Here is a 21,679-nt window from a genome sequence, read left to right as displayed (position 1 = left end):
CTTCAAAACCAAGCACCACCACCACCAACCAGCAGCTCTGCCATCGCTGACCTGTACTGACCCTGGGACAGGACACATACAGCCCACGCAGGACTGGTGGTGAACCCCCTCACCTTTCAGCCAGGTGGAGTTTGAAGTCACCTCCTCATTCCCAGCGTTTCTCACAGCCATCGTGGCTGCTCTATCCTCATGGTGAGCACGTTCTCCAAATGGCATTAATATATACACAATTAAATACAATACTTATATGTAAGTACCTATTATTATATGCAATTTATGAGTATTTTGAGTACATAAAATCAGGAAGGAGTGAAAAGCAGCAAAATGTGTTTGAAACCACTTTAAGCCTGGGGATATTTCCAGCCCTGCCTTAGGGAGTCAGCCCCTAATTCAGCAGAGCCTTCATTCAGGTTACCCTGTGGAGGAATTCCACTAATTAAGTCTACACTTAAATATTAGAGAAATGGTAAGAAAACAAATTCTTGCTTGATACTTAATAAACACTTAATATTTAGTACTTAATAAAAAGGTTTATGTCAATATACTCAACTGAGAGAGATCAGATGGTTGGTTCAATAACCAGGTGCTATGAAATGTAGTAGAAGGTGCTTTGAAGGACACCCATAGTGCTTGCTGGGGCAGCGAAAAAAATTCTCCAAGTGAAGTACATAACGGATCTATTTCTCTAAATAGATTTGGGGTTACTGACGGGCCATAACAGCCACTGTGTGGTGGTACCGCAGGAAAAGCAGTGCCAAGCAGCCAGTGCTCAAGTTAAATTTTCACTGTTTTCTCACTCCCTTCATTTGGTCATCCTAAAACGTTTTCAGAAGTTGAAATTTTTCCTCCTGTTGTACCCAGCAAAAGTTGTTTATATCGACTGCAAACAAATCTTAACTGAATCTCTACAACTGATGTCTAAGTTCAGCGAACAAAAATAATCATTCCAAAAAGTGTTTAAGGTGAAACCGAGCTAGGGTTGCAAAAGGCTGGTGGAAAACATATTGGATGGCATGGGCTGACAGTCAGGCTGCTAAAGACACCTTCTGGATCAGTTTTAGGAATTGCTTATTAACCACTTCAATAATAAACAGAGAGATTAAGGGCACACAATAAAAGAAAATCCAGTGGATATTTCACTCAATATCTTCAGCCACGACACATTTATTTCATTCAAAAATTCTTCGTTGTTGACTCTGTAATGTGATTCAATGTTTACTTCAGCTAATGATTTTTAGGGATCTTTCACTGGCCTTTTGGGGATATAAACGCAGTGAAGATCTGCAAGACATGTAAGGGTTAAGTTTGGCTTGGAAATATAAACCATATCAAAGGATTTAAATTATTATTTAATCTTCACCAACAAGTTTCTGGAAGACCATACACCCTGAAAGCATTGTACAGTGACACAGTGATGAAACATAGCAAGGGGCTCGATGCTGTAATGCAAAAGAAGGGTTTTATTCCCATATTTGTCTTCATTTATGTGCTTTGGGGTCAGCAGGAATGGCCCCAAAGGTGGGTACTGCTCTTGGAAGATGCTGAGAAATTAATCACTTTCAGGGCTCTTCTGTAGTAGACACTGACTGCTAAGTGGTTTCTAGTTCATCCCCTAAAGTGTGGGTTTAGAAGTAAATATGCCTGTTTCCAGTTTCTTTCTGAGGGAAATATTATAGTGTATTTAAAATTCAACTTAACTGCATTTCTGAAAGTCACATTACGCTGAGGATGGGCTGCTAGGGAAAGACAGACCAGGAAGTTGATCTTTAAAGAGGTTCTCATTTCTGCTCTGAGCTAAAATTTACTTCTCACGGCAGAATTTTGAAGCAAGCGAGTGAAGTGCAAGGGGAGTTAGTTCTTTTGTCAGGCTTAAGAAAATAAGTTAGAGTGGGTCCTTGCAGTTTGCTGATCCAGGATTGTTTTGATACAATTGTTAGGCAAGTTTTAAAAAGAAAAAAAGATCTTTCAAGAGCTCATTTCCCAGAACATTACCAGCCAACAGCACTAATGGGCTCACGCCACACAACAATTGTTGACTAATGCTATGTGCTTTGCAAAGAAAAAAAAAAAAAAGAGAAACAAACTGTTATATGTTTTCTGTTGAGATATATTTAGAGAGCTTTCTTATTGTTAAGAGCTTTAGGAACAATAATCTGTGGTATGTCATTCTGGTATTGTTAGCAAAGTCCTTTCTATTGAATTTTCAAGATGTTGTAAAGTGAGATTATGTGAGTAGCACCTCTGGACACTTTTTCCCATCATTGTGTTGGTATCAATCGCTGACTTCCACTGTTTCTCCTGGTATTAAATGAAAATGTTGTTTCCCACTACGCTGATTGGAGGCTGTATAATGCATGACATAACTGATAACCCTACTGAGATTACACATTGTAAGATTCGAACTGCACGAGAAATTTGGACAACAAAGTAGGTGGCCACTTGGACTGGGAGACAAAGTTTAAAAGAAAATGTACTGGGATCATTGTTTCAGCTGAAATGAAGAAACATTACAAATGGATAATTTACAAGGCTGGTTCCTCAGGTTTTGGGAAAATGCTTCTTTTTATTTTCCCTTGTTGTTCCGCGGGGACTGTAGCTAGAATATATTTTCCAAGGGCAAAGTGTTGCCCTAAGGCATCCCAGCCTTGCTCACCCCTGGCAGAGCTGTATTAGAGCAGAAACCCACACCCTGCTGAGACTCCTGATATTTTCCAAAGAGGAAATATTAAAAGGCAGAGTGGAGGAGGAGTAAGTTATACTTTGGAATAGCGGCGAGCTGAGAAAGCCAGATTTTTTGACTCTATAATAAAAAACCCTGAAAATAATGAAAGGCTTTGAGCTGCCTTCTGTGTTACACCCCACCAGTATCTGGGCAACATAAAGAGCAGCATAGGGAGTTCCCTTATAGCAGGTTCTGGCTGGTGCCATTTCCCTTACACCATGTCAGGTTGTTTTGCTCTTGCACTTGTGCTTCAGAAGGATTTTTTTGGAGAGACAACTGAGCTGGTCAATGCCTCTGTGCCATCCTGCTGGTTATCAATGCCTGCTTTTTTCCTGCAGCACCATGCCAAGTTTAAGGTCATTCAAGATTTTAGTCGTGGGGTTTTTTTGGGTGGGATTTACCCCAGTCTCTGTTCCTGCTCTACTTTGTTCTTCACACAGTGGTTTTCTCTCCAACTTTGCTGTTTCCTAATCTAATAGAGGGTGGCATGTTCAAATCTTGGCTTATGGCAGGCACGAGGGGAAGAAGAGGTCACTGGCATCCCATTCCCTGTCCTTTCTTACAGGCAGGAAAGAAAAACATGGGGAAAAAATCAGCTACAAGCCATGCTCCTGCCCTTCAGCACCTGTCAGACTGGTTCCTATGCTCAGCCAGGGCAGGGACAAATTCAGACCTGACTCTGGCACTCCTCAGCTGATGGGGTGTTAGGTCCAAGAAGTAGTTCTTGATCTCCCATTCAAAGATTTTATGGATGAGTGTAAAGCTGGAGGGAGTTGCTCCATGCAGTGGTTAAGGTTTTAATAGCTCTTAAGTAATAAAAACAGCAGAACTGCTTCCAGTGAGTACCAGGGAATCAAGTCTAAATGTAATAAAGGTCTCTCCTTCATTATGGTGGATTGAAAAGTGTTTTGTGGCTTGTGGTTACATGGAACAGAGGGGCTGTGGATCTTTCTGAACCAAACTCTTATTACACCAGTGTGGCTGCAGATGACTGGACTCGACACCTCTGGGAGTCCCTCCTGAGGAAGGGTAGGCACACGTCAGCATGCTGGGACTTCACATTAGTCCAAGGGTGGCAAAGATTATCCTCCCTCAAGATACAAGCCCAAGGCTGGGTGCTAGAAATGATTCCTAGCCCTGCTCAGACAAGAGATGAATTCAAGAGAAGACCCACCAGACTGGTGCCCAACAGGCCCTGCAGGCACAGGGGGCAGGGACAGACTCTAATGGGGCCTGTTCAACTGGACAAGGAGTGATGGTTTTAAACTAAAATACAGATTTAGACTAGACATAAAGAAGAATTTTTTACAATGAGGGTGGTGAGGCCCTCTGGTTGCCCAGAGAAGCTGTGGCTGCCCCATCCCTGGAAGTGTTCAAGGCCAGTCTATGGAAGGAGCCCCTGCCCATTGCAGGGGGCAGAGGGGTTGGAACTAGATGGCCTTTAGAGGTCCCCTCTAGTCCACACTATTGTATGTCTCTATGAAAGAGTTGGGTACAGTAAAACACTTAGTTCCTTAATTAGAAGGATCAAAATCCTTAAAATATTTATAGGAATCAGTTTTGAATGTAGATCATTAGGTTTTGTCCTCCAATGTTTTGCTTTCATTTGGATTGTGGATGACCTGATACTGAGTCTGCTGGGATTTTCCCACAAATCCCTCTGAAATTCAGGAGAGGCTGAATGCTTAAATTAATTTCAACATCTCAGCTCATGCCTTAATTTTAATATTTTTATTCTAGTGTACCAGCACGTCAGATGTTAAAAAAACTCTTTTTATTTTGGGAGTGGAGAGAGATGTGTGGATGAGACAAGAGAGGATCCTTGGAGGATGCTGATGTCAGGTTTACATTTTGTGTGTGGAGAAGGCAGCTCACCACCTTTCTCTCCTGTGATGGTAGCTAATGCAGGAGACCCCACACTGAGCTGCAGCTGAGCACCCCGAGCTCTCTTATCCACTGCTGAAATCTCTCACTCCTCTTGTGAACTTTTCCAGGCGATTTTCTAGCAGGAGTTCCTCCGCCGGCCACCCTCGGGAAGACAGACGGGCTGGTGTGGCCTGGACAAAGGGGCTGCTTTGCTGCAGGACCGCCTTACACCACTGCATACCTCACCCCAATTAGCGCGAGCCCGCCTCGACCTTAATTGGGCCTGACACGCGCCTGTTGAAAGAGATTCCCCGGGAATTAAAGCGCTACTTCTCTAGTTTGAGTTGGCTGGTGATGTGAAACATGACATGATTTTGGAGAATTTTTTGTGCTTACCATGAAACAAATCTGCCACAGGTATCAAGCGGCCTTTGTGTTGGGGCTCTAATCATATTACAAATTGAACGCTTCCACATGTGCTCGCTGGCACATCTACCCTCGGCTATCTCACATGTATCTGCCCCAAGGTACAGATGCTGAGGTCTTGACATAGCATAATATGGATCTAAATATATTTTCCAGATTGCCTTAGCACATGTTAATGAAAATGAGGAGTAAAAGGCCCGAAAGAAGCAGCTGTTTAAAATTTTCTTCAATCCCTGAAAATCAACTTCTTAATTACTGATAATTTAAGCATCAAAATCATCACTAACCCTCTTCTCCCACTAGACCCTCCCAAGCTGGGAGGCCAGCCTGAAGACTCTTGGGCAAAACTTTTTCTTAGAAGTGTAGCATTTCATCAACTTTCTTTGGCCTTTCTGGAATTAATTAGTATTAAAATAAAGCAGGGAAAAGGCGGGCGCCTGCTGGAGGTGCCTTCTCTCAGACCCCCCGCTCAGCCAGCCAGAGCAGATACTGCTAAAGCTCATTGTACCACTGTACTTTTTTATTTCCACAGCACCTTTCATAATAAAAGGTTCCCCAAACTTCTCCAAATGGATTTATAGATATAAATAGCTTCAACTGCCATTACAATGTGCACCCTCTTGGATCAAAAAAAGGAGGCTCTGCTTCCAACCTGCAGAAGAATCTGTGTTCGGTCTGGTTTATGTTCATACCTAGGGGAGCAGCCATTCCCAAGCAAAGTTTAGGCAGAGGTTTTGGGATAAAAGCTTGCAAGATGTACCATGAGTTCCTGGATCACTATGTGGCCGTGGGGCCTCTTTCCAGGGATTGTCTAAACGTTTGTCTGATTAAAATCTAAATTCTGGGATAATTTTGCTGAAAATTGTTTTCCTCTAGCAGCAAATGAGTCTGAACCAGGGGGAAAAAATGGAAAAGAAGAGGAATATAGTACTTATTTTTTACTTTTTATTTGATATTCACCATCTCCCCAGACTTCACTAACAGAATCTGAACTTGAGTTGAGCCTTTCGTAAAGCTGGCACCATTTTCTGTACAGAAACAGAAGTTGAATTAATTTGGCTCTTGCCAGCCCCAGACTAGGTATACTCACAGACCTACAGAGCCAGTCAATGGATGGGAGAGAGCCTGGTTTTGGCCAGGCTGCAGAATACATTTTCCTGCAAACTGGAGTCCTGGCAAGGAATGTGGGCTTTGACATGGAAAAAGGGGTTTCTGTTTGCTTCTGGCTACCTTTGTTTTGTTTAAATCATTACTGGAAGCATCTTTAAAACTAACTTTTCCACACCACTCTACGAGTGACCAACAAAACCACAACTGGGACTAAATATAGCTGGAAGGTGGAGAGTGCAGCGGAGCCATCCAGGAGCTCACAGTGAGTCTCTGCATATGAGAGACCTGACAGAAAGTTTTAAAGTTCAAGACATGCATGGAGTAACAGCCCAAACTGAATGCTGAGCAAAAGCAGCCCTGCAAATGCTTTTATAATAACTTCCCCTCCCATTACTCCACAAATGTACCCGTTGGAAACAGCAGCTGACACGGGAATGGTGACTGGGACCCGCGGGGGTATTGAGGAGCTGGGCCAGGGTGAAATATTGATTAATCATCTTGTCATGCTGGGGCTTTGTTAGGTTCTGTAGATAGGAATTGAGAGGGTAATGTGCAGCTCCATCTAGGAAGGCTGTTGGATCACATGGGAATGATTTGTTGACTTACAGAAAAGTACCACAGTGGGGTGAACAGCAGGATGATGCTGAAATAAGCTGACGGGATTTTTGAAAAGTATTGACTTTTGTTTTTCCTTAAAAAAAAAATAGGAAATCACTGTAGCAGAAAGTCAGAAACATCAATCCTCACTCAGCAATCTGTTTGCATCTGGACAAGTGCACCTGTGCAGTCCATAGGGCAGGGTATGACACAAAGACAAAAATTATCCAGTTTTCCTTGTTTATTGGGGGATGAGATGAGTAATCTAATCTGGGTTTGCCCTTCAGATATTCCTCTGGGTGAACAGCACTGGCACTGAGAAAAGGCAATGAAAAATCAAGGTCATGGTAATGGACTTGTGATATTACAGAAATACTTTTTGTCCTCTCTGCTCACGAAACCCCATGGGCAGTGCTGCTGGGTGGGATACTTTGACAAGAAAATGCCAAGTTCCAGGCAACCAATGGGAAAATCAGCCCAGGGATGGGATGAGGGGGTGGCAGTGGCTCCCTGATGGGGAGCAGAGCTGGGCATGGGCAGGCTGAACTAACCCTGAGCTCGGCTCAAGGAGCCCGGCATGGGGGAAAACCCAGACTGGGCTTTCCCTGAAATACGGAATGGGAGAAAACCCGGACTGGAGTTTGTTCTGGAGTACAGCATGGGGGAAAACCCGGACTGGTTTTTTTCTGGAGTATGGAATGGGGGAAAACCCGGACTGGATTCTCCCTGAAATACGAAATGGGGGAAAACCTGGACTGGATTTTTTCCCAAAGTACAGAATGGGGGAAAACCCAGACTGGATTTTCCCTGAAATATGGAATGGGGGAAAACCCGGACTGGATTCTTTCTGGAGTACAGAATGGGGAAAGCCCAGACTGGATTTTTCCCAGAATACGGAATGGGGGGAAACCCGGACTGGATTTTTCCCTGAATGTAGAATGGGTATAACTTAATTTCACACACAGTGTATTCTTGCCTTCAGCCGAGGCTAATCCAGAGAAAAATCAAGGGAGGGAGATTGAAAGGGGACATCCCAGAGTTTTCTATTGCTGAAAAATCCCTTTGTTTTGCTATATCGGTAAGCTTTATAGTAAGCTTTACAAAGCTCCTGTGTGAGGTATCACACAAGAATTTAACAATCAGAACATTCTTGCTATTTGAGGTTTTCCTGATGTCCAAGCCTTCCTGCCCTGCACTGCTATTTAACCTGTTGCTGTTGTTTGTGAGTTTCAGAAGATCCTGCCTGCCTTCTGCCCCACTCTCAGTCACCTGAGTGTAGCCTATTTGACACGATCTATTGCTTTTCTTCTCACCTGAACTGATCAGTTCTTCCATAATTCTTCCTTTCACAACTTCCAGAACACTAAATTAATTCTTTTCCACTTCTAAAAGAGAATAAACCTTACGCCCAGTAAAACAAATCAGGAGAAAGGGAAATTCTGTAAGAGGTATTTTCACAGAAGCCTGAACCTTCCCCTGCTCTCTGCCACTCTCTGTTTCTTAATTTTTAATTTCCTGCTTCTTTATGTAGTTTTATGCAAAGCATATTTTTGTTCATCCTTGCGTGATGGCTTTTGGGTGGAAGAGGACACTCCAGGGTTGTTATATCAGCTTTCAAATAAGCTTTGACAGAACTTGCTCTCATTTTCAAGTCTGAAATCATAGAGAAGCAGCTCTCCTGGGCATAAACCCGGATAAACCCAGCTCCTATTGAAAGTCAAGTTGCGTGTTTATTATTAGCAAACAACGGTGAAGTTATTAGGGAATGGCATTTCCAAGGAACTGTTGAATAAAGACATGTGTTTACTGTTAGTTGTAAAACAGCAATAAAATTGCAGCCATAGCCCATTTATTGTGTGTGGAGGTGGCAGGTGCAGCCTGACTGAAGCAACCCAACACCACAGGAGGACTGAACTTTGCTTGGAGTCAGTTCAGTTTGACAGGAACAACAGTTCAGATTTTTTCGCTTTGTCTGACGGGGTGGAAATACCTGCGCTCCTCTGGGGCTGCTCACAGGGCTGGACCCAGGTGGAAATGCTGGTGGAAAAGCCCTGGGCTGCAGGGAACCATCACACAGCGTTCCACAGACCCAGGTCTGCTACACTTGGATGCTCCCACCTCCCATGGCGGGATCTTCCTGTGTCCCCCATGGTCCCGCTGCACCCCTTGGAGCTGCTCATCATCCTGCTGCTCCTGCAGGTGGGTGTGGGCTGGGATGTGGGCAGGGCAATCCAGCTGCACGCGGGGCGCAGCAGGAGGATGGAGCCAGGATCTTCTTGAGGGTCAGAGCAGTAGGACGAGAAGCAACGGGGGCAGGAGATGGCAACAGAACACTCCACCTGAACACGAGGAAAACTTCACTGTGCGGGTGGCTGGGCCCTGGAACAGGCTGCCTGGAGAGGTGATGCAGTCTCCTTCCCTGGAGACACTCAGGATCCATGTGGACACAATCCTGGGTAATGTGCTTGAGAGGACCTGCTGGAGCAGGGAGGCTGGACCAGATGATCTCCAGTGATTCCTTCCCACCTTAACCACTCTGTGAGTCTGTTTGTCCCTGCATGGTGCCTCTGAAACAGGCGGTTCCTGGGCTCAGGTCTCTGGGAAGGGCTTTCCAGGGGTGGGGACCCTCTGCTCATTCTGCTGGGGGTACCAGAATGTTCACACCTGGCTGAGCATGCTGGTGCCTGGTGGCGACCCTGCCACGTTCATCATCATCCCCCCAGGAATTCAGTGGCATTTCCACGAGTGTTTCTGTGAGATTCATGGTCCTGTACCGGGTTGTTCCTTTCTAGCAGTGCCCCTGGCTGGAATGGAGACAGCTCTACCCCGAGCCATGGCCGTGCAGGTGCACACAAGGGGTGGGAAAGCCGGAAAACACCCAGTTAAAGCTTCCAAAATGATTAAAAGGGATTACACATAGAAAAGGGGGAAAAGATCTTGTTCGGGGGGTCCAGCAGAGCTGAACTTGGAACAAATCCAACAAAGACAACTTGCAAGTGCCAAGCTGCAGCCTTGCTCACTGTTTATACATCACAGAGCTTTCCCCTGGATATAAACAGCTTTACAGTTCCAAGGAATTACTGGTGAACCCCATTCATTGCTCAGCAGGTTTATAACCACAACAATTTTACAAGTATTTTCTTTCTCCAGAATAAAGTCACAGGGTAAAGGCCTTTGCCTGAGTCTGGGCCCGCAGAGATCTGTTCCATTTCTGGAAACATTTGATAGTATGAGTCATAAACCCCAAAATTTTCAAGGAAAGTGATGAGAAGTGGGAGAAAAGTGTCCAAGTTACCTGTGAGCAAATGGCAGTGGTGTAATTTGAGCACTGTCCTTTGAGGTGAAAGATTTTCAGTAAGAAGCAGTATTTGAGGCAGGGAAGGAAGCCTGCATTTATAAAAAGGCAAAATGTGCCAATTTGGGTGTAGTCACCATTCTCAGTGATTCATTTTATTCATCTGAGTTAGAGATTTTGGTCAGGTGATCACCTTCCGGTAAATCAGCTGTGTTTGGAACACTTCAAGTCACACCACAGAGCCCCTGAGACTCTGAAATACTCCCCCGACTTAACTCTTTTTTGCAAGTCAGTTCATGTCCTGTCAATACCAGACAACTTCTAAAATAACATTGGACATAGAGAGACAGGGGTGAATATCTAAAAAACTGGAGATACTTGATTTAGGAAAAGCCACAGAGATGATACCATGGACTGGTAGATCCATGGAAACATGGACACAGTCTTTTTATGGGGTCTGGCATCACCTGACCAGAGGAATTGGTCTCACAGCTCTCATGGCATTCATTTGGAATGAGATGGATGATATTTGTGATGATATTTGTGGAGTTAAGGGTTAGATACAATTCAATACAACACTGTCAAAACTGGCTCAGTATGTTTCTGTGAAGGCAAATTCCTCCTAGACAACACATCAAGGGTTTCTAGTGACCCAAACTTGTCACAATCACTTTTTTCTCAAGGTTACTGCTGCTGACAGTTTTTATCATGAAATTGAAAATTTCAGTTTAAGACAAGCCATCAGAAGGAAAGGTATTCAGGTTTGTAGTCAATATTATCTAATAACAGATACACAACAGCTAACTGTGCACACTGTGACACTAAACCCACTTTTTTATCCAATAGGGGATGGATTCTTATCAGTGAGTCTGTGACCTCTGAAGCAAACAAAAAGGATCTGAATTATCACCACCATTGATGTTCAAGAGGAGGACAAAGGATCATTCCCCAAATATGCTGGACAGGTACAACAAACACAAACTAAAATGCTTTCTTTTTTTCCTTTTAGACTCTAGAAGCCTCATTTTTTGCAGCTGGACGCTCATTTAGCTTCTCAGCCATGGATTTTGATCACTCTGGTGAGTGAATATTTCACTATGCACCAGCCAAGCCAGTGCTTTCCAGCGTTGTCCCCACAAGCAGCAGGCAGGCAAAGCTCAAACTCAGGGCTCCACAAATGCCTTTGAAGGTGACACTGCACCAACCTCTTCTGTGAAATGACCTAAATATCCCTCTTTTCCAAGGTAGTGTTTGGAAACTTAAAGGACTTAACTAAACCCCTCCAACAGTCGGTCTATTGAGAGGCTCTGGCTCGTGTCCCACATTTCATGGCCAAGTCCAAGACACCTCCCAGTGCCTCATCCTCTGGTTGCCCTCACGACCCCACAGATCCATCTTTGCTCCCCAGACTGCAGAGGAAATGTGCCTTTTTTGCCCCGACTCAGACAAAACCAAGACAAAAGGAAATAGATCCCTTCAGTTTTGTAGTCCTTTATTATTTTTTTTAAGTTGATCCTCCCATAGTAATGTACTGAAATGCGTAACAGTTACATTGTACAAAGCATTTAAAGAAAGTACCTCAACTTGCCGATTATTTCAAAATGAGATTATAAACAAAAAGAAAAATAAATCTGGTCCCTCACTAAAGGCAAAAAAAACCCCCAAAAATAACTGAATACCTTCCGTTATTTATTTATTTTTTTAAAACATAAATTTGGAACACTTCATCTTACAAATAGGATTAACATGAACATAACATCACACAAGCTCGCAGACAACCAGCATAAAATATTGGGTACAGTTTTTTTAATCAGAAGAATCATGCTTTCATGAAGAAATTATAACTGTTTATACAATCGAATCAATTTACTGTATTACAAAAAAAAAAACTGAACAAAACTAAGTCGCATCTATTAGTTATTTAGTTCATTAAAAGGCAAAAAAATAAAATAAAAGAGGAATGTAAGAAAATTTCAAACACTGTTTTGCACTCCCATATACACAGATCAGTTCACCTCACTTTTTTGGAAGTACATGGGTGCCTTACATCGTAACGCAGTGGGGGACTGGAGCAGTGCTGTTTGTTACAGGAACAGTGCTATTGTAATCAACAAACAATCGTTTGCCAACAAATAAATACATAGTACACACAACACAAAGGAGAAATTAAGAGGGTAAGGGGAAAGGAAACAACACAACAAAATAGTGACATGATTGTCGAAAATTAAAAATCTCCTTACAATGATTCGAACTAGTGGTGTTGTCAATGAACGTGGTGCTTTCACGGATTTATCTGGATGATTTAGCTTCTTGGAGTAGTGAACATTCATAGTTTACAATATACACAAGCCTCTTATGTATTGTTTCTCAGAGTTCTTTCTTTTTCTGTCATTTTTTTCTCCTTGTTTTTCCTTTTTTTTTAACAATGCAGTTGAGAAGGCAAAAGAATTACGGAGAGAACAAAATATTCCCTGTTACTTCATTCTACATTTACAATGGATAGTGTGCATTTGATAGAACTATTTTCTTTCTTTGAAGGGCTAAAATGCATAAAGCTTTAATGAAGAGATTTGTACATAAAAGCAACTGTTCCCAATCCTGTGTCAAACTATCTTATACAAAAAGAAAATCAATTCAGTTCCTACTTTAAAGGAGTGCCCATGTGTGTATCAATGCAGTCTTAACCCTTCTGCCCCTGCCCCTCAAAGCCGGGTGAACTGGAAGACACTTTTTCCCAGCCCCGTTTACATAATCCACTGAAACCTTTTTTTTTGTTTTTTTTTTAAGTCGCATTGATCCTCCAGAAGTCAGCAGCTGCCTTTGCTGTGCAAAACAAAATATTGAGAATAAATAGTTTCTTTCTTTTTTAAAATTATTCAGTTTAAGGTCACCGGACTTTAAATGAGTGACCCTGCAGATTTATAAGGCATTCTGCTCAGCAGTCTTTTAAATAGTCATATATGAAAGAGCCATGCTACTGGTTTGGACTTGGTCCCATCCTCGGTAAGACTCCGCACTGTCATACGTGACTGATGGACTGGATGGCGCTGGATTCCGCGGCGGCTCTCGCCATACTGTGCCACATGTTGGGAGAACTGTGGGATGCAGAATGAAGGGAGTCCTTGTCGGAGAGAGACAGCATCATGGCATAGGCCTGCACAGGGACAGAAGAAGGACAAAGAGGTCACGCTCCCATGGCGGGATTCTGAGCTTGGACCCGTGCCACCCCTGTGTGGTCAGGGCAGCAGTCAGGCTACAGCCACTGGTCTCAACTTAGTTAAAAAAACCCCCAACAAAATGCTTTAGGTGAAACCACTGTCAACCCTTTCACTAACACTTTTGACTCACTAGCAGTAATAATAATTTCTGCTTTCATCTGGTTTTACAAAGCTCAGAGAAACCTTTGATAGTAGACAAGGTCCCAAAGTCTCCTTTGCCTTCAGACTCTTGGCACAGGAGGCTCTTTTCAAGAGGCGGAGGAATCATATTATCCCTTGTCTCGTCCTGTATTTCACCAAATATAACAGTATCCTTTGCTGACCTTTCATACATGCATATTCTGCAGTTTTTAAAACAGGAATCTTTCAAAGGGGCTAAAAAACCCCATTTTAATTAATTATTGTTTAGAAAACTGCAAGAAATAGCATGAGGATACCATTTCAGTTATTGCTGTTTGTAAAACATGCTGAGGACCTAGAGGTGGTACCATCCAACAGTCTGGAAAAAAATGCCAAAAAGCTAAGCCAGCCAGAAGATCAAGTCACATCCCTGTGAGGCTGCAGATAAACTCCACAGCATCAGTGTCAGCAGAGTGGGACTAGTTCTTACCATGGCATTTCTGTGGCCACCAGGCAGAACAAAAATAGCAAAAAAAGTAAGAAAAAAGTATGGAAATCCTCCGTTCTCAGGGACCAGAGCACCCTATCATGTCTCTGGGCTGCAGTGGGATGTCAGGTCAGGCTGAGGTTTATGGACATGGAGAACAACCCTGTCTGACAAAGCTGGAACAACCCTGCCTGCCACACACTAACAGCTTAATCCTGTGGGTATTTGGTGACAATAACATTTTAACCGAGTTAAGCTTTTACCTGGGATTTGGATTTCCTGTACAATGGTTGCTTGAGGTCCTCTGGCAGCTGGGAAGCATTGAAAGCTGCCAATTCAGCTTCACTGTATTGATTTTCTTCCATTTTCCTCATTTTGAGGCTATCTGTGAAGTGCCTTATGTGGTCCAAAGCTGAAAGTCCAGTCTTATTATACTCCTCTTCTTTATACCTACAAAAACACCAAGGAGGTTTTAATTAAATAACCCTCTCTGCATTCCCTCATCTTCTCAGATTTACACATCTGAGCAATTTCTCCCTTTTTCACTTTAATAAGCCACCTTGCCTTATGGAGTGGTGATCCTGAAATAAAAAGAATTCCCTTTTCTGTTCTAAAGAAAGGGCAGTTGAGTGGGGGAGGGAGTTTGTCTCTCTCATGGTGTCTCCACAGCCTTCCGCAAGGCCATTATGAGAGATGCAGGACGGTTCACGGAGCAGATAACGTCTCTCCCATGGAACTGTCTCACCCTGCTTCCTGTCTCACCCAGAACCTCACAATAGCTCCCCAAGCACAGTCAATTTTGCTATCAAGGGCTCCAGACTGCATGAAGAGGCTGAAAGCAGGGCTGGTGTTGACCCAAACACAGACGCACGTTGCTATTGTAAGTGGGAAGCAGCTGCTCCGGACCGGTTCCCACGGCACTGGTTTGGTGCTGGCACTCTTGTATGGTTTATTGTTTTTATTCCGCCTATCGGGCACACCAATACTCGGAAGGAACCAACCTGCCAGGGGAAGCTTTGCAGTTCATGTCCAAAGTACTCGTTTCCTCATAATCCTCCTCGGGAGTGCCCTCATGCATTTCACTTGTCACGGGCTCTTTCACTGCTTTCCCTGCCATTTCACTCTCTTCGTCTTCTTCATCCATCATTACTTCATCTTCTGCCTCCTCATCATCCAACAGATCCGAGTTCTGGCTGGCTACCATGGCTTTTTCATCCTTAAAGTGGCTGCCATTCATTCTGAAAGTACCAAAACAAACCCAAGCTATAAACACAAATCAGATATGAAAGCTCCTCATCGGCAGACTCTTGGAGACAGATCTGAAAAGCATCTGTCCCAGCAGAATAAAGTGATTTCTGTATTTCATATCTTGCTTAGCTTCACAGAAAATTAGCACTGGAGAAAATTGCACTCAGAAATCACTGGGACGTTACAGCACCATCACCATGGGATTTTCCTGTTATCCTGCTAAAACTACTGTTCTAACAGAGGCATGTTCAGATAACCATTCCAGATTTTCTCATGCATTATTACATCTCAAGTTTCCAATCATACATGTAGTCTGGGCAAAACAACTCACTGCCTTTTAACAGAAGCTGTAGGGGCCAAGAAACTCTGAAAATCGGATCTGGCATTTTTAACAAAAACGACATCCAATATTGCGTTCAGAGTTTTAAAGTCAAAATTACATGCATAATTAATTTAGCACACTACCCTCCCTTTGGAAGCCATACTGCTTCACTGAATGTATGGATTTCCTACGTGGGAACCTAAGAGACTTCAGCTGGAGACCTGAAGAGTGGTCTGCAATATCGCCTCCGTGCTGAACTGGGTTATTGACTGATTTGAAGGGTAAAAAGCAATGAAAAGAAAGGTCATATGGCAATTTAAATGTATTTATTCTTATTAAATGAGTAATTACAGCAATACCCACATGGAAAACCATTTGGTCTACGCGCTGTTATTACGCTGCCCTTTGCTCTCAGACAATGACTTCTCTTAACTACTTCCTACAGGATTTTTATCAAGGACATAATACCCACGCTGAAGTAGGGGCTGTTTGGTAATGGTCTCAACCCTGTAGGATTCAGAGCATCTGGAGCTGCATTGTGTCCATCATATCAAATGCGAAGTAAAGAAATTTGGCACCGCGGCGCCAACGAATGCCCAACCACAGACACAGGGATGTGAATGAGCTGCACCCAGTGGAGCCCCCCCCCAAAATTCATGCTACCACTGTATCTGCCCCCACCACGTCACGTAGCACAGAGGCCTTGATTCATCTATTGTTCTCATTGTGCAAAAGGTCCTTAACTCTTCCAGGAATACAGTTATAAAAATGGAAACCTTATTGTCCGCACGCAGTTTGCTTTAGACTCCGTGTGCTTCAAACTGTGTGGGACAATATGGGATATACCCAATGGTGGAGCAAGATAAGGTGAGCCCTCAGCCTTGTTGGTATTTAACATTTGACTTTCTGCTGTAACAGATGGAGTTTCTGAGGAGCAAAGCTTGTTTCTGCCACAATAACAGCATCATTTTCCTAAACATATTAGAGTTTCATCTGTTTTCCAAGCAAATTCCAGCTGACTGCCATGAGTTTAGTATTGCATTGAAAAAAATGCTCAAGGGAACAGTCTGTCTTTAGAGCAGTATCAAAAAATCTGAGGTTGTGCAGAACAGGGAGGGCTGAAGCAGCCACCTCCCTCTAAGATCATCAGAGAAATATCTCTTTATCATCTTTTATTTAAATAGGCAGAAATAAGAAATTGTTGAGTGCAGTTTGGGCTGCTAACTTGCTTGTTATGCTCAATTGAGGCTGCTAGGAATGAAAGGGAGATGGACTACAACCAAAGTAACAAAAGCCATGTGATTAAGAAAACAGATTCTCTAATTATGCTTTCAAATGCAGCAATTTGCCAGGGATAAAATATCCGTCAAGAGCAGTCTGAAGTGCCAAATTTAGAAAGGAAACACTGCACAACCCAGCAACCTTTCCACTTTGCTGACTTCCTGTCAGAGGACATGTTGAGACCAGATGTGCAAGTTAAAAATCCCAAGCCCTCATTGCCAATCAAGATGGAATGAAATTTGAATATGCATGTAATCACTTAATCCAATACTTTTGTGGAAATTGTGTTGTGTCCACCCTTTTTATCCCTTCACAAAGGCATCTAGAAATTGAGGAGACAGCAAAGTTTGTCACCAGCAGTAAGAATTTTTTGATGTTGATAATGTAATGCCAATTCAAAAGGGAAAATAATGCATAATGCAACACCAATCCCAAAGAAATATGTGGGGCTCCATCCTACAGCCTTTTCTGCTTAGCTGTACTTTTATTAACTGAAAATATTTAAAAGTGGTCTCTCTTCTGTTAGTTCAGAAGAATTCAAACACCCATATACTTAATAAATCTTAGTAGAAAAAGCTCTCTCACATGCTGGAGCACTGTGGACTCCCAACGCCCACCCGCAGCCTCACGGGCTTTTGGCTACTCAGCATCTTTCTTGGGATTGAGTTACTTACGGGAAAGGACGTTCAGCTTGGTCTACTTTATTGATTACACATTTAAATTGCACTTAAATCCTACGGCTCCATACATTTAGCCACAGGATGTAGAATTCACCTGCTCTGCTGTGAATGTAAAGAGAAGGAATTTTTCAGCAAACTTAAATCAATGGTGGGAGCCTGAAACTGAGAGCTCCAGATACAAGAAGAAATGTGTTCACAGATGGAATCTCTTGTCCAGCATCTGCCACTTGGAACATCTTCATACACAGTGGGGAGGGAATCAACACATTTCTATTCCTAAGACACCAAGGTGGCCACTGAAGCAGCCAGATTCTAAAATAACTCTGGCTCCAGACATAATCAAAAGTGAACTATCAGGTCTGCAGACCTGGAAAAGGAGCAGTGGGCACCTTTTGAAGGCAGATCAGACACAACTCACCTCTCCTCTGAGTTTCGGGGGGATTGATTGTTGTGGTTGCTGTTTCCAATAAAATTCCTAATTTCTGTGAAGTAAGAGTCTTCCTTGTCATCTAGGATTGCCCCTGTGCTTTCCAGTTCTGAGTGAGGTGAAGATGTTGCAGTACCTTAAAGCAAAACATACGATGTCTGTTGCTGCTCCTTTACATTTTCTATATTTAACCATTTAAATCAAAATGAAATTGAAACTCTGGTTAAAAAATGGGTGAGAGCCAGAAAGTTGGTCAGTGTGAACCATCAGCTTTTGGCCATAAAACCAGTAATCAGTAATTATTCACGGGCAAGGATGATTTCCAGCAAAAACAACTGGTTGCATGCTGGGTGCCCCTTTCCATGGTTTATCATCACTTTTGCCATGTCTCTATTTCAACATCTCCCTCTTGTTCCCTGTGATTCCAAGATTGTCCATTGATAACTGTCTTTCTTAGACCAATGGCTGAACTGAGCAAACAGAACTTAATTTTTAGCTATTAATTATGCAGATTTATTCAAAATATGGAGTAGTCATTGACATAATCACCCAGATTCATTAGCACTGAGAGACCAGTGTCAGACGCCTTTCTTTGAGCGCTGGGGAAGGGACAGCTCTGCATTCACTGCATGCCCCTGGTTATTTCCAGTGAGGCAAAATGCAGACTGAAAGGACTGCAGAGAGGGTTTTCATTAAACCCTGCAGATACCCAAACCAGCCCAATGATATCCCCTCCTGCCACTGCCTGTGCTGCTGCTGTGTGGTGACCAATTTGCTTTGGGGTTTGAGAGGCACCATTAGCTCCATAATAGCCAGAGCTTTTCAGCTCCTGACAGTGGGAATATTTCAGAAGGTGCCAGGAAAATCTTTTAGAGTGCCCCCCGAGACTCTAAATCTAGGACTCCTATTGAGAGCCAAGGGATTGCGGAGATGGGATTAAACCAATTTTCCCAGTCTGTTCTCAAAACGCTATGGGTTGGCTTAATGAAAACCAAAAGAAAAGACATCTTCCAGTGGTCTTAAGTTATACAAGGGGAGGATTTATGTTGGGATTTTCAAAGCACTTTCAATGTCAGCAGAGCTTAGGCACTTACATATTTTGCAACCCCCCACCCGTTGGAGCAGCGTGTGCCTGTGGACACTCGGCAGCGCTGACAGGGAATGGGCAGTCCCTGCACATGGGACATGGGGCAGGCTGGGGAGGGAAAAGACAGGAGGGAAAAGACATAACATACCAGACATGTTCCCGTTCTCGTGCTTTTTTAGATGTCTGTCAAGATTGGTTTGTTGACCAAAACACCTGTCACACAAGTGACACTTGAATGGCTTCTCTTTATTGTGGATGTTACGCACATGTCTCTGCAGGTTAGAGGATATGCTAAAGGATCTGTCACAGTATTTGCATCTAAAAAAAAACAAAACAAGTGGGTAGGAAAGAGTTTGTTAATAGCTGGATACATAAGATTTATCCTACGATACATGAAGAGCCTTCTGGGCTCAGTCTCAGCACCCAACCACAGTTCTTTGTTCCCTACTGAGGCACAATCCTCTCTGAAATAGACAAATTTTGGCTGACTAACTGGAGACCTGTGCTCTTGGAATGGAGACATAACTTCTATGTTGGGGTTTTCAGCTTTAATTCACATTAGACTTTATATTTTAAATACTGCCTCTAGGAATAAGCATAATATTTCTGAGCTAATGGCATCAAATTAGCTATGGTAATTGAGTCCCATGTTTTTAAAATTGTTGCATGCAAAGTTGGGAAGTTTGAAAACAGTAGAGCAATAACTCTATTGTTTCATGTGCTGCCAATACAATACAATTAAACACTTTTGGAAAAAACATGAAACAGATCTCTTCTAATGCTCAAATAAGGTAAAAAGGGCTATTTCTTTTCCTATTCTAAATTATACTGTGTGATTAAATCTTTTCTCGAGGAATTAGCTTGCTTGATTGCTAATCCCAGAGGAAATTTGGTTATCTTGCAAAAACCAGCAATAAACAATCCCAACCTTTAATACTGTGCCAATGTGAGTAGTTTAGTCTATCACTCTGGTACCAGAGGCATCAATTTTCATACTGTGTAGCGATTTGGAGTCCCTAAAGCCTTTACTGTATTGCTCTTTAAGCCATTACTAAGTCATACTATAACTATTCCAAATTCTCTTGCTGGCAACTAGCCAAGAGTCTTCACCACTTCAGTTTTTCAATCTTTTACTTCTCCTGTGCCTCTCTTACGCTTGTCAATGATGTCAAATTTTTTTAAGTGCTGAAATCGCCCATTATGCTACTAATTGCTTGTGGCTTTTATGCAGTGGACGGGTATAATATACATCAAGACCTTCCTACAATAAAATTAGATGTGAATCTCATTTCCCAAAGAGACTAGATGCAAAAAACATATTGTTTCCTCACAAACAATGAGCTTACTCTGCTCTTTACAGCTCATAAAATGCAGAAATCTGTGCATTTGTTTTACTGGAACATGAACTGGCCTCTTTCCAGTTTAAATTAGCCTTTCATTTTCAATAAGGTGAAGCTTTATACACATTTCTGCATGTGACTGTCCTGGATTCAGTAACACACACACATTCTTATCAACAGGAGAGTACACCCACATGGGTTTTGGTTAAGCAGATCTCAGAAAGAATCCAGATTAGGCAGGGAACAAATAAATACAGTAACGCCTTTGCAACCGGGATCTTTCAGTGATCAGATGACTGACAAATCACCCAATTTTAGGCTGCAAATAACACCGCAGAACTCCAAGAAAAAAACATTCTTGCAAGGGAGAATACATCCAAGAGCCCTACTGAGCACTCAATCACACTGGTTCAGCAGTGCCAGCCCTGCTGCCAGCAAAGGCAAACCTGGGGATTGTGCTGGGAAGCTGCCCCAGCCAAAAGAATTTCACTAAGACCTAAACCTTCCCCCTTTCTGCATCTTCAACACCGAGGATCAGCACCTAATGCACAAAACTCTGAGACCAAAATGCAACGGTGGGTCCAAAGCTAAGGAGGAAGGGCTGGAGCTGGTCCAGCAAGGATGTTGAATTCCCCAGCTTTATTCACAGAATCACAGAAAACATCTGCACTGGAAGGGACCTCAAAGCTTGACCACAGCACAGACAGGGGTGAGGGGTGTGGTACCTATAGGGCTGCTCTCCAGTGTGCGTCCTCAGGTGACGGGTCAGGTTTGCAGATCTTGGGAAAATCTTGCCACAGTATCTGTGATAAGAAAATGTTTGATGAGACAACACAACCTTCAGTGGCTTCGTACAGCCCAATTGGAATCATCACTATATGGTCCTACTAGCATTGCTTTGGTGCAACAACATCTCAAGAAAAGCATTCAGCAAATATAAGGGATCAACACACACAAGAGTGGGACTGGAACTGCTGGCACCAACCAGCTTTGCTTGTGCAGAAGTAAGGGGGTATATGAAAAACCAGTTTTAAAGATCACCCCAAGGTTCTAAGCCCACTGGGTGATTATCAGCATAATTCAGATTTGGAATCAAGAGAATCTGTTATTAAAGCCTTGGATTTCTGCCTCTGTGTAAGCAAATTTCAAACCTTTCAACCAATTCTACGTGTCAGCAAATGTGACACCGTTCTGTGCATTGAATAGGATCAGAGCAGACAAGACTCAAAGACCTAATCCATCAAGGTATGTTTCTATAACAACATGTCTTGAAAGAAGGTGACATGTTTTCAAAAAGATCAGATAAACCGATATGCCAGTGTCAAATGCCTGCACGTTCTGGAGATGATATAGAGACCTAAACAGTGCAATTTAAAAACCATTCTCCAAACTCAATAGTATGTCACAGGAAAAATAATGGCCAACAAAAAAAAAAAAAAAATTATCGTGAGTT

General features: G+C 42.8%; 1 protein-coding gene across 9 annotated transcripts in view; it reads right to left on the bottom strand.

Annotated features, from left to right (window-relative positions):
- Positions 1 to 11,491: 11,491 nt before the first annotated feature.
- MECOM (MDS1 and EVI1 complex locus) overlaps positions 11,492 to 21,679 on the bottom strand; it is a 329,864-nt gene continuing 319,676 nt past the window's right edge. For all 9 annotated transcript variants that reach the window (XM_048314516.1, XM_048314517.1, XM_048314518.1 and 6 more), the window contains 6 exons: positions 20,952 to 21,029; positions 19,035 to 19,204; positions 17,791 to 17,935; positions 14,843 to 15,079; positions 14,105 to 14,291; positions 11,492 to 13,170 (listed from right to left, as the gene is read on the bottom strand). In XM_048314516.1, coding sequence (XP_048170473.1) covers positions 13,036 to 13,170; positions 14,105 to 14,291; positions 14,843 to 15,079; positions 17,791 to 17,935; positions 19,035 to 19,204; positions 20,952 to 21,029 — 952 coding nt within the window. In that variant the 3' untranslated portion in view covers positions 11,492 to 13,035. The remainder of the gene's footprint in view (positions 13,171 to 14,104; positions 14,292 to 14,842; positions 15,080 to 17,790; positions 17,936 to 19,034; positions 19,205 to 20,951; positions 21,030 to 21,679) is intronic.

The sequence above is a fragment of the Corvus hawaiiensis genome, chromosome 10, assembly GCF_020740725.1.
Source record: "Corvus hawaiiensis isolate bCorHaw1 chromosome 10, bCorHaw1.pri.cur, whole genome shotgun sequence".
NCBI lineage: Eukaryota > Metazoa > Chordata > Aves > Passeriformes > Corvidae > Corvus > Corvus hawaiiensis.
Note: the sequence above shows the minus strand (reverse complement) of the source record. Positions and strands in the feature narration are given on the sequence as shown.